The sequence below is a fragment of the Schistocerca nitens genome, chromosome 1, assembly GCF_023898315.1.
Source record: "Schistocerca nitens isolate TAMUIC-IGC-003100 chromosome 1, iqSchNite1.1, whole genome shotgun sequence".
Classification (NCBI taxonomy): Eukaryota; Metazoa; Arthropoda; class Insecta; order Orthoptera; family Acrididae; genus Schistocerca; species Schistocerca nitens.
Window position 1 is genome coordinate 685,986,654 of NC_064614.1, and position 13,499 is coordinate 686,000,152.

A 13,499-nucleotide genomic window follows, 5' to 3' on the forward strand; every position below is an offset into this window, starting at 1 on the left:
GCATCAAATAATCGGCGGAGTGATACATCGGAAAATGAAATGTCAGGTACGGCCTTTCTGCCATCCATTCCCAGAGTGTGGGACAGAATCGTCCTACACTGCGCAAACACCATATACAGACTATTTACAAACCGACAAAGAAGATCGAAAAGTGTCTCAGATCGGCAGAGGGAAAAGGGGCCCCACTTGCAATGCCGGGATACCATGTACATGCGGAAAAGTCTATGCTGGAATGACTGGACGATCAATCAACACCAGGATGACCGAACATAAGAGGCGTTGCAGGTTGGGGCAGGTGGAGAAATCGGCCGTAGTGGAGCACGCACTGTGTTAAGGTGACCATATAGAAAAATTCACCAACACGAAGGTTCTTGCTATACAGAAGGGCTATCACACCCGCTTGTTCAGAGATCCTCTAGAAGTACACAAACATAAGAATAGTTGCAACAAGAAAGAAGACAGCCTCAACGTGAACGGTTCCTGGATTGCCGTACTGCAGCAAACGATCTTTGCAGGTAGCAAGGGAAGGGTTGAATTGGGTTCTTTGTGGGAGGAGACCAGACAGCGAGGTCATCGGTCTCATTGGATTAGGGAAGGGCGGGGAAGGAAGTCGGCAGTGCCCTTTCAAAGGAACCATCCCGGCATTTGCATGGAGTGATTTAGGGAAATCATGGAAAACCTAAATCAGGATGGTCGGACGCGGGATTGAACCGTCGTCCTCCCGAGTGCGAGTCCAATGTAGCAAAGGAAGAACCGCACCGGAAACGCCCACGGAAAATCCCTTGGCGCGCCAGGAACGTGCAGTGCGGCCGCAAGCTCGGCTCCAGTCGGCCACCAGCAGTGAAGGATGAAGCTTTGACAATGCCAGCCACTCGTTCTGGGAAAATGTCAGAAAAATCGTCAAACAAACGTCGCCCGAAGAAACCGAGTGAGAAGTCAACAGGCAGCTTGTCGTGAAATCTGTTGTGAAGAAAAAATGGAGAACGAAAGAAGGCTGCAGTTTAGCGTCCATAGGCTATCAAGATTACTGGACATGCAGCAGGTCACTTGGATAAGGATGCCAATGACGTAGTTTTGGCACTTGAGTGTTTAGGGAAATCACGAAAGGATAGCTTAAAGGAAGTTTGACCAGTGCCTCCTAAACATCAGTCTGCTGCTCCTACTCGATCGAAAGAAGTCCTGGCTATCATTTCAGCGAGATACGAATAAATGGAAAACATGTATCAGGACTGCCACGTTGAAATATACCTGGAACCGACGGTCAAGGTAAGAAACCGATTCCTTGTGACTGAATGATCTACGCAGAAAGATTTAAACTAGCACTGTTCTCCTCAATATGATGGACTTGTGCGTCCACGTACAAAGGAACTTAATTAGAAGATGCATCTGGACCTACAGCACAACTTCTAATGACACATCCAATATTGACGATTTTTTCACTAAGAATTCTTAACAAGATTCAAATAAAACTTCCTGGCAGATTAAAGCTGTGTGCCGGACCGAGACTCGAACTCGGGACCTTTGCCTTTCGCGGGCAAGTGCTCTACCAACTGAGATACCCTAGCACGACTCCGCTGCAGAGTGAAAATCTCATTCTGGAAACATCCTCCAGGCTGTGGCTAAGCCATGTCTCCGCAGTATCCTTTCTTTCAGGAGTGCTAGTTCTGCAAGGTTCGCAGGAGAGCTTCTGTAAAGTTTGGAAGGTAGGAGACGAGATACTGGCAGAAGTAAACCTGTGAGGACGAGGCCTGAGTCGTGTTAGGGTCGCTCAGTTGGTAGAGCACTTACCCGCGAAAGGCAAAGGTCCCAAGTTCGAGTCTCTGTCCGGCACACAGTTTTAATCTGCCAGGAGGTTTCATATCAGCGCACACTCCGCTGCAGAGTGAAAATCTCATTCAAGATTCAAATAATTATCTGAAGGAAAAATCTTCAAAAGAAATAGAAATTCTCTAGGAACACTATGGAAGCAAATTCGAAATTCTATTACAAACACATCGTTTAACACTGACAAGGGAACCTCCCCATCGCACCCCCCGTCAGATTTAGATATAAGTTGGCACACTGGATAGGTCTTGAAAAACTGAACACAGATCAATCGAGAAAACAGGAAGAAGTTGTGTGGAACTATGAAAAAATAAGCAAAATATGCAAACTGAGTAGTCCATGCGTAAGATAGGCAACATCAAGGCTTACGTGAGCTCACGAGCGCCGTGGTCCCGTGGTTAGCGTGAGCAGCTGCGGAACGAGTCTTTAGTTCAAGTCTTCCCTCGAGTGAAATGTTTAATTTATTTATTTTCGCAAAGTTATGATCTGTCCGTTCGTTCATTGACGTCTCTGTTCACTGTAATAAGTTTAGGGTCTGTGTTTTGCGATCGCACCGGTAACCGTGCGGTTAGTAGACGAAAGGACGTGCCTTTCTAATGAGAACCGAAAACATTTGATCGCAAGGTCATAGGTCAACCGATTCCTCCACAGGAAAACGCGCCTGATATATTCTATACGACACTGGTGGGGGCATGTGCGTCACATGAGAGGAATATGTTATCTACCCACCTAACTTGTACACTTGGCGAATGGGTAAAAAGATTCTTCTACCTTACCCGATTTCGGTTTTCTTGTGGATGTGATAATCACTCCCAAAAAAGTGATGAAAACATAAGAGTTTGTCACATAAACTGAAAATAAAAAATTAAACTTTTCACTGGAGGAAAGACTTGAACCAAGGACCTCTCGTTCCGCACCCGCTCACGCTAACCACGGGACCATTTTTTTTGTTTTTCTTTCAGAACAAATTATGGTGAATGAATAAGGAAAAGCTTTTATTCAAAAGAAAACAAAGATTCCAATTATACTGGTTTCTCCTTCCAGTAAACAAAAATGAGTCTCCTTCGTCTTACTGGCGAAGAAGCAATCTTTTGGGAAAAAAAAGAGTTTGTCAAAGCCAAAATCAAATTTCTTTTTCCTTTAAGAACAAATTATGAGGAATAAATAAGGAAAAGTTTTTTTTGTTTTTATTTTTTTTATTTTTAATTAAAGTCGTCGTGCGTCTTGTAGTTAAAGACCAGTTCTTACAGGAGCTCCTGAAGTGTCTCCGCCTACAGCATGCCAGCTCGTCCAAACGTGTCTTCTCATGGCGTAGGCGTGGGTTCTGGGTAGCAGATCTATTCAGTTCGGTTCGGTTTATACAGTTTTCAGCTTCTCAGGGCTTGGACGTTCCAGCTACTAGGTGGATCATCGAAAGTGCTCCGTAAGAAATTGGAAAAATATTGCTTATAGCGTGGGTTGCGTATCAGGACGCAGTGTCGTTCGTTGAGATAAGTCCAATATCCTAGCGTAGACTTGTCGCCAGAAGTAAAAAGATAGCGGATCGTGTGGCCACAGATCCAATTCACAGAGTGAGTTTTGGCTGAGGGGTAGAAAGTCTTATCGGGGTACAAAAGCATGTGGACGTCGATCTGAGCCGGTGTCTGGCGAGTAAGAAACGCCAAAATTCGCCGCGCAAGTGTCCAGACGTCGAACGCTGTGCCACAGTGGAACCGGTGGACATCCGTGTCATCCACTCCACAGTGGGTGCAGAGGGATGAATCGGCGAGATGGATGCGGTGCAGACGATCGCGGTTAACTTGTTTGCCATTCACGGTGATGTACCACGCTGATTGAACGTCTGATTCAAGAAAACGCGCATGGATCGCCTTCCTTATGTGTCGCCACACGTACTGTGGATACTTACGTTCGATGGGGTTGGACGGGCGGCACTGTTGTAACAATTCGGAGACTGTTTTCGTGAGGTACAAACGTGTAAGTGGTAAGGACCGGTAGATATAACTGAACTCCAGAAAAAATCGTTGGATGTAATAAAGGGGGGTTGGAATGGTCGATACCAGTACTGGGGCGGACAAGGAGGCCGGTGCAAAGTTGTGAAGCAGGAGGCTAGTAAGGCTCTGCGGGCAACGATGCCAAAGTTTTAGTTGGGAGCTGACGTATAGGGCCTTGACACGAGTCGGCACGTGGATGAGTCCCACCCCGCCACGATCTCGTGGCAGTGCAAGGGATTCATACTGCAGCTTGAATAACATCCCCGAGCTGACGAAGGACCCGAAAGCCATCAACAGTCGTCGAGCCAGGAGATTTAGAACTGGTAGTACTTGAACCACGTGTGGTATACGGGAAGCATGATACATGTTCACGTATTGCGCGCATTGGATAACGTCGAGAGCTCGTAGCCGGTGATCTGCGAGATTTGCTCTGATTGTCTGTAGCAAGCGTCTACCATTGATAGTCGCTGAGCGGCGCAGGTCTGCCGTGAAATCAAGTCCAAGACACCGTATGGTGGCGGCGACACTAAGGGGGGCAGCACATCTCACCGGCAAGCCCTCACCAATGAGCAGGACCTTGGATTTTGACACGTTGAGGCAGCTCCCCGACGCTTCGCCGTAAGTCGCCACCCATGTCAGTGCTGCTCGTACTTCATCTTCAATGCGCAGATATAGTACTATGTCGTCTGCGAAGGCTGTACAACAAAAACGGTGGCCGTGCAGAGCCATACCTTCCAAACGTTGGCGCATGCCCTAGAGCAGGGGTTCCAAGGCGAAAGCATACAAAATCGTGGAAAGAGGGCAGCCTTGCCGCACAGATCGTGCGATGACCAGGGGCGGTGTTAGGCGACCATTGTACATGATTTTAGAGGTTGCACTACTCAACAGGCGGATAACCACTGTGACAATACCGCCAGGAAAACCCATATGCTGAAGAACTGTCCGTAAATGGAAGTGGTCAACACGGTCGAAAGCCTGGCTAATGTCCAGTGAAACTAAGGCGGCACGGAGGCGCTGATAATGCGCTAATGCTATCATGTCTCTGTAACGGCAAAGGGCCGTACGGATGTTGTTGTCGCCTCCTAGGGAAGTCTGGTCGCAGGATGTGACGTAACGTGCGACCATCTTGAGTCGCGATGCCAGTAGCCGTGTGAATATTTTCATGTCGCTGTTGAGCAAAGTAATTGGCCGATAGTCCTGGACCCTCGATAACCCGCGCGGTTTATGTACGAGGATAATAATGCCTTCTAGAAAGGCGCTCGGGACCACTGTCATCGGTGACATCAGCTCTTGTGCGATTGCCGTCCACGTGGAAGCCAACAAATAGTGAAAACTTTTATAAAATTCGATGTGTATACCGTCAGGTCCAGGAGATCTGTTATCGGAACCCGCCTTGGTAGCATCTACCACTTCATCTGTGGTTACGTCGTCTTGGAGGTCATACACTGCATCCTCCGGAAGAGTGTTCGTAGTAAGCTGAGCGACTTCTGTGATCAGTGCTGCAGAATGCGGTACGGCTGTGTATAGCCCGGCAAAATGAGCATGGAGAGTACGACCGATGCTTTGTTGGGTGTCGTGCCGGCGCCCTTCCACATCAGTGAGGACTTGGATCAGAGCTCGTCATCGTCGTTGTCTTTCCTGAAGGAGGTGGTACATCGACGGACGTTCTTGAAGGATTCGATTAGAAGCTCGAGAACGGACTACAGTGCCTTCCAAGTGACGCCACATGATCAAGGAGATCTGCGCCTTCGTGCGATGGACCATCGACTGCCGGGCTGGCGAGAAAGGCATCGTCGTACAGTCACGTAGTATGGTGTAGTAGAAGTGCAGGGTATGAGTTTGCCACGCCTTTAATTCCTTCCCATAACTCATCAGAGTCTTCCTGAGGGTCGGCTTTGCACAGGAGAGCCACCATGATAAGGTGGAGTCATAGGCTTCTCGACGATGGTGGCAGCGTGCCCACGCTTCTTCGACCATACGGCGACAGTCTGAGGAGGTCAGGTGAGCGACATTGAGTTTCCACAGACCACGACTATGCCACACTCGCTGTCGGGCGAGAGTGACGTCACAGAGGTACGCATCATGGTCTGAAAAGGCCAAGGGCCAGACTTCCGCATGACGTGTGCCATCAGCAAGGGAGCGGGTAACGTAGACGCGATCTATGCGGCTTGACGAGTGAGAGGTGTAGAATGTATAGCCCGGTTGAATTCCGTGGAGCTTCTTCCATGTGTCAACAAGTCGTAGACGGTCGATGACCACTGACAGAGATGCACAAGGGGAATGTCGTGAGAGTTGGTCCGCCGTCTCTTGTGTCGAGTTAAAATCCCCACCGAGTACCAAATCGTCCTGCGGACCGGTGAAGACGGGTGTGACGCTTTCGGCAAAAACAGTTTGTCTGTCATGACGGCGGCCAGTGCCGGACGGAGCGTAGATATTAATAATACGCACGCCGAACAGAGTGAGGGCCATACCTCGCGCAGTGGGGAGGTAGATGACGTCCTCTGCAGGGAGTCCGTCGCGCAGCAGGATGGCGACGCCGCTACCGGTGTCGGATGCGGGGGAAACATGGGCGTTGTTTCCGGTGGGAACTAGAAAGTCAGCCATAAACACCTCTTGTAAGAGTGCTATATCCACATCCGCAGAGTAAATAGTGTCTCTGAACATGGCCAGTTTATGGGGGGCACGAATGGTGGCAAGATTAATCGTGGCGATACGATATTGCTGTGTACGGCCATCCTCAGTATTTGCAGAACGTGCGGTAGAAGTAGCCGGCAGGTGGAGACCCGCCGGTGGTGCCGCAGTGGTGATAATTACTGGCGGGGCACCAGCCCCAGTGTCGCCGTGATGGACTCCTGTGCAGACACGCTGGCAGTATGTTCCACTTCTTCTTCAACGTCATCGGCCCAGGAAGCTGACGACGTGGACATGTGATGGTCACGTACTTCCGGAACGGGTGTTGTGGATTCCGCAACATGAGTGGCAGGGGGACCGCCGTCATTATTCGTTGACAACGGCGAGGACACGTCCCGAACCGGGAGAGGAGGCGTCACAGGAGGGGCGCCTGTTGCTACTGCATCGCGTGACTGGACGCAATGTGGGAGATCACCGTCAGACAACAGGTCGACATCTCGAGGGGCCGTCTGAGAAAGGGCGTCATCGGAAGGCGTCCGTCGTCGTTTCCTGTGTTTGCGAGGCGACCGCTGTTTTATGATGTGGCCTTCTGAATCAGAATGTGGTCGCCCGTCGTCGGACGCCGAACCCGTCTGGACAAAGGCAGACGTCGGCACGACACCGAGGTCGACGTCCATGGTTCCAACAGGAACATCGGTTTCGGTCTGCAACCCGGACGGTCCTGAAGCGAGCACTGTAGGCGATGCCGTGCTTGTGTCGTCGGCGCGTTGTGCTGCGGCGGGTGGCGTTGACGATGCTGCTGGCGCAATCGAGATTGGTACGACGGGGTCCTGTGCAACCTTGGCGTAGGTGATGGGTAAGGACGTGACCGTCGAAGCCTGGGTCTCTTCACGTAACGGCGTCTGTATTATACGGCGGTGTAAGCATTCGGAACATACATGTCCCTCCTGGCCACATCCTGCGCACGTTCGTGGCTGTGCATCGTACATGACGATGGCCCTCACACCGCCAATCAGCAGGTACGATGGGACATGTTTCGTCAGCTTAATTTTTATTTACCGGACGCCATTTAATACGGGGTAGGTCGTAAATGTTTGCCACTTCTCCGCGACGTGATCCAAGACGGTGCCATATGGTTGGAAAGCGGCAATGACCACATCCTGAGGCACCTCGAACGGGAGCTCAAACACCCGCAATGTCCGGAGACCGAATCCAGCATGGGCGACTGTCACAGCAACCATATGTCCATCAGAGTGTTTAAATTTAAGTCCGGTGGCATGACGGTGAATTATGTCATTGCAAATTTCCTCCGTCGACATCTTGATGTAGACAACACTTCCAGTGATGCTAAAATGTATGCCGATTACGTCTTGGGGGTTCAAACGTAGATCCTGACGTATGAACTGTTCGACTTCGTAAGCTCTGGGTCGTGGATGTTCGGCCTGAAACGTTACTTTGATCGTTGCACGGCGGTACGAGTGCGCCATGGTGTACGTTAGTACTGGACTCGATAGACACAAACACCGCGACGCGGAAGTAAACACCTCCGAGAGCGGAGCGTCGGACGGCGCGCGGAACAGCTCCGCACGCTAGCACGGCTGCGAGCCGACTGACTGGGGGACCACGGCGCTCTTGAGCTCACATCAGCCTTGTGTTGCCTATCTTGCGCATGGACTACTCAGTTTGTATATTTTGCTTATTTCTTCGTAGTTCCACAAAACTTCTTCGTGTTTTCTCGATTGATCTGTGTTCAGTTTTTCAAGGCCTATCCACTGTGCCAACTTATAACTAAATCTGAGTGGGGTGCGATGGGGAGGTTCCCTTGTGAGCATAGGAATTATCAGTTCTAATAGGAGAAAAAAGCTGTATTAGAACTTTGTACACCTACTTACAAGTTATTTATTACACTCAACTGGCACAGGATGTGCAAAAATATTAGGATGATACCACAGTGGTACTCAGAGGGCATAAATATACATACTGTGGGAACATCCCACACAAGTACAAGAGGCTTTTGAGAAACATTTTTGACATGTAGGAAACGTTGGTGGCATATCACTGATGAACTGAAGCAGGCTATTTAAACCTAACTTGGGTACTATCCTTAGCTGTGCTGCATTATTCTCAGAGTTGAAAGTAAGCCTGAGAAGATAACTTCATCTGTGGAATATGTACACTGCAGTATGCAGCCTCTGTGTGTCAGTGACATATAAAATGGAGTACAGAACTTTTTTGTCTCTGACAGTCTTTCTCTATCATATGTACATACAGACATTTTAGTACACGCGCCCTTCAGCATCTAACTTCTGGCTGAAAAAGGCCAATAACAGAAGGGCAAATTCAAGTGCTTGAGCTAAGAACCAGAACAGCACTATCTGGATCCCCAGAATGACGAAGACACCAGGTAGACTGAATTTATGAGATGAATCCTTCCTTTGCCATCTTAGTTGATAATTTATAAATAGTTCGGTACATTTGCTTCCTCTTTTAGTATTTATAATTTTGAAAATCTTTAGAAGACGGTGAATACTCACGGACAGTGGCAGAGCTCGGGAGGACAGTTGGGTGGGTACCGCAGGCAGTTGGTCTGGCACCACTCGTCCATGCCGGGCAGCGAGCGATACAGCGCCGTCGGCTCGCACACCTGCGCCCTGTAAGGAAGGAGCGTATGTCATTAAATAGTACATCTCGGCGTACACAGCTTATAACACACGAATCAGCTGTTTTGTGCTCAAACATCTCTTCTGAAGTCTTTTTCCACCCGTATGCACATTCTCACTGGGGAGTGTAGTTATTACATCCACCATACGAGATGATTCTATACTCTCATTACACACGTTGAAGAAGTTTAGAGAAGAATTTATTTGAATTCTTATGATAAGGATATTCATAAGGCTTCTCTGTTACAAGTGAAACATGATTACCACTCTGTCTATATTTGTTCACCACAACAGGAAAAGCATACTGGACGAAAACCAAGCATTACAATCGTATGCTTTAGGACGAATTTTCTTTAAGCTTTCAGCACATCATTGGATTATTGGGACACGGGACTTGTGCTGGTCTGTTAAAAGTAAAGACGTACCCAAATCGAATTTTTGTTAAATGCTTGTGCGTGTAAATATTGAAAATTACCTGCTCAAGTTGGATAAAACAATAAATTAATCAGCACGTACATAACTTATCCAAAGCATATCACAATTTTTCTCATTACGACTTGTTAATGGTCCCAGGATGATAAATTATATTAAATAAACAATCGAATGAGATTTTTGTAAGCCATCTCCTTTGTGGATGAATTACTTGGATAAATTAAATTTATTTTTGAGTCTTCTGATAACGTTCTCTAGAATTTAGTTTCCCCTCATTTGGTTTAAGTGGTTGTTCCGTATGTAGTCAATGATCGCGGAATCCTATCTGTTATCACTGATTCGAGTGACTGATTATCAACTGTGTAAACCATTCTGTCTGTTACATGTGTTACATTTATTCGAGGACGGCAGACAGTCTTTGCACCAAGTCTGCTATCACCCTCTCTTTAGGTACTCCACACACTACCATTACTTCTGACGATATCCTCTCAGTGAGAATTATGTACTAAATTCTGTTTGCTATGAAATTCTCAATGCAGTACGATACTAGTTCCATGTTTAACTACTTATTTTGTATAACAAGGCACTGCACAGAACTATAGTGAAGGCACACTTTTCTAAAATATCACGCGCTGATGGAAGATTTGGAACACGTTATGAGTTTTCCACTTAAACCAACTTCGTGCTTCGCATGCCACGGGCATCCGGGCTTTCGTTCTCTTTGCTGAAAGAAGAAGCAACCATCAAGGACACCCATGTCGTTACAGTGCCAGTCGTTTTCGCGAGGCAGAGCTTGGCTTTTGTACGTAGGTGGCTACACTTTCAGTGGAGTATGTTGTGATATTTTTAGAGCAAAGCCAAGACCAAGTGAACGGCCACACGTCGACTACATCAACAGCATTTTCCACATTCACATTCACCTACAGTTCCAGGATTTGTGGACGTGGTCTACTGTCCTGCTGCAACGGGTTGCAGTCCTTGTGGCTGAAGACCAGGCGTCTATTAGTAGCCAAAATGGTGCATAACAGCAACTCCAAACTCGTACCCCACGCCAGAGAGTTCAGGCGCTATGATCGATAGGATTTCATCTCTAATAACGACTTAAGGTCGCTAAGCTCTAATCTCTCCTCTTTTCTTCCAGCTGATTTTATATCATAAATACTTCTGTACATGGTTTTCCAGAGTCCTTTCTCGACATAGATGAATAAAAATTAATAAAGGAAGATGCTTAAGTTCGAGAAATAGTCATGATTGGGCTAAAGAAAGCTTAATATGGTTTTCAAAATTTATACATCATCAATCACTGTACGGCGTTTCATAAGGAACGTGAATGGCGTTTCCCTCATTTCACTTTTGGTGGTAAAGCCCATGCTACTGGAATCTGTATTATTTTTCTCATGGGAATCTGCAAAGCTTGAAAAAAGTATCGTTGATCCTACGGTACAATTGCTTTGCCTCCACATTCTCGGAATTTCAGTATGCTGCATTATTTCCTGTGGGGCCGAAAGAAATGCACCCAGTTATGAAGCCTCTGATAGAATAACACCTGCTTCCGATACATTTTTGACTATGAAGTGTTGATCGGCTGTGTACTTACACGTGATTTGTAGGTACAATTATTGCATCAAATCCGGTTGACCGGAAGTCGAATCGTTCCTGAAATACGCCGCGGTAGCTGCGTGGTCAACCGGCGGATTGCTAAGCAAAGGGCCCGGGTTTGATACCCTGCCAGGTCGGAAATTTTCTATTAGGGATTGGGTATTGTGTTGTCTTCACTTTTGTCTCATCCTAATTAACACTTGGGATGGTTCAAAGGGAACAATCCGAAAGCCAATAAATTGAACAAAAAGAATCGTTCCTCAAGATGAACGAAGAAGAGGGTCAACAACAATCGTATTCCAATCTTTGGTTCAACAGATGCACAGTAACTTCAAAATGAGTCTGATACCTCAGTCACAATCTGATAACACTCCTTGAGCCGGATAAAGTGCTGTTTAAGATTATACCTTCTCTTTCACTATTCAAGCGCAACGATCCTTGATGGCAGTTTATAAACATGATTTACAACGCACACCTGTATGATATATTTTCTCAAGCGACACTAGTCTGCTGCCAACTACATTATTTTTAAATTCATTTTTCCACTTCGTGTTTTAAATCCACATCTATATGTACATGACATCTACATCCACACGACTACTCCGCAATTCACACTTAAGTACCTGACAAAGATTTCTTCCAACAACCTTCAAACTATTGGTCTACCATTCCACTCTCTACCACTGGATGGGAAAAATGAACAATTAACTCTTTCTGTACGAATTCTGGTTTATCTTATTTTATTACGTTGAACTTTTCTCCCATGCAGGTTGGCGACAGTAAATTTTTTTCAAATTCAGAGAAGGAAATTGGTGACTGGAATTTCATGGGAAGATCTTGCTGCTGCGCAAAATGCTTCTGTTTTAATTATTGACACTCAAACTCTCTTAAGATATCTGTGACACTCTCTTCCCTATTTCTCGATAGTAAAAAACGAACTGCTCTTCCTTGGACTTTTTAGATACCCTTCTTCAAACCTATCTGGTAAGAAATGCTCTAGCAGAGAACGGAAAAGCTACGTGTAGGCAGTCTCTTTGTATCTTGAAAGAGTTCTAGCAATAAAAGGCAGTCTTTGGTTTGCCTTCCTCACAACAATATCTGTGTGATCGTTCCGATACGTTGTTGGTAATTGTAATTCCTAGGTATTTAGTAGGATTGATAGCTTCTAAATTTGTATGATTTCTCGTGTAACCGAAATTTATCGGATTTCTTTCGGTACTCTTGTGGATGACCTCATACGTTTCCTTATTCTGAGAAAATTTCCACTTTTTCCACCATACAAATATTTTTAATGTATCAATATCTTAACTGTGATTAAGGTCACATAGGATGTAAGTATATAGAGGTGTGTGCATTCACAAGCAAGTTTATTGTACAAACAGCTTCTCATCCCATCTCTCTACATCTAAATCATTCTCCGCAAGCCACCTAATGGTGTGTGGCAGAGGGTACTTTCGGTATCACTATCTGATCCCTCCAAATCTGTTATACTCGCGTATAGTGCGTGGAAAGAATGATTGTCGGTAAGCCTCTGTACTGACTCTAATTTCTCGAATTTTCTCCTTGCGGTCAATACGTGGAATGTATGTGGGGGGAAGTAATATTTTGTCCGGCTTCACCTGAAAAATGTTGTCCTTAACTCTCTCCGTGATGCACAAAGCCTATCTTGTGACGTCTGCCAGAGGAGTTTGTTTAGCATCTCCGCCACGCGCTCTCGTCAGCTAAACGACCCCGTGACGAAATGCGCTGCTCTTTGTTGGACCTCCTCTATCTCCTCTATCAGTCCTACCTGATAGGGATCCCAGATAGATGGACAATAATCAAGAATCGGACTTACAAGCACCTTATAAGCCACTTCTTTCGTGGATGAGTTACATTTCCTTAAGATTCTTCCGATGAATCTGAGTCTGGTGTCTGCTTTTCCCATTATCTGTTTATATGGTCATTCCCCTTAAAGGTTGCTCTAGATAGTTACACCTAGATATTTTACGGCAGATGCTGTCTCCAGCTGTTTGTCATCAATAGTGTAGCTGCACAGTGGTGGATTTCTTTTTCTATGTATGCGCAATATCTTACATTTATTTACGTTCGGGGTCAACTGTCAGAGCCTGCACCAATCATCAATTCTCTGCAGATTGTTCTGCAAATTATTACTATCTTCTGGCGTTCCTACTTTGGTATAGATTACTGCATCATCTGCGAATAGCCTTACAGAGCATCCGACTCTTTCTACTAAATCATTTATATATAATGTAAACAGCAACGGTCCTATCACAGTTGCCTGTAATACTCCGTATATTACTTTTACATCTGCCGATTTTGTTCCGTTGAGAGGGCCGTGTTGAGTTTGCAAGAAAATCTT

The 13,499-nt window shown here is 46.3% G+C and overlaps 1 protein-coding gene across 2 annotated transcripts in view; it reads right to left on the reverse strand.

The window, feature by feature from the left end:
- LOC126259328 (uncharacterized) overlaps positions 1-13,499 on the reverse strand; it is a 415,173-nt gene that overhangs the window by 5,651 nt on the left and 396,023 nt on the right. For both annotated transcript variants that reach the window (XM_049956025.1, XM_049956034.1), the window contains one exon: positions 8,981-9,097. In XM_049956025.1, coding sequence (XP_049811982.1) covers positions 8,981-9,097 — 117 coding nt within the window. The remainder of the gene's footprint in view (positions 1-8,980; positions 9,098-13,499) is intronic.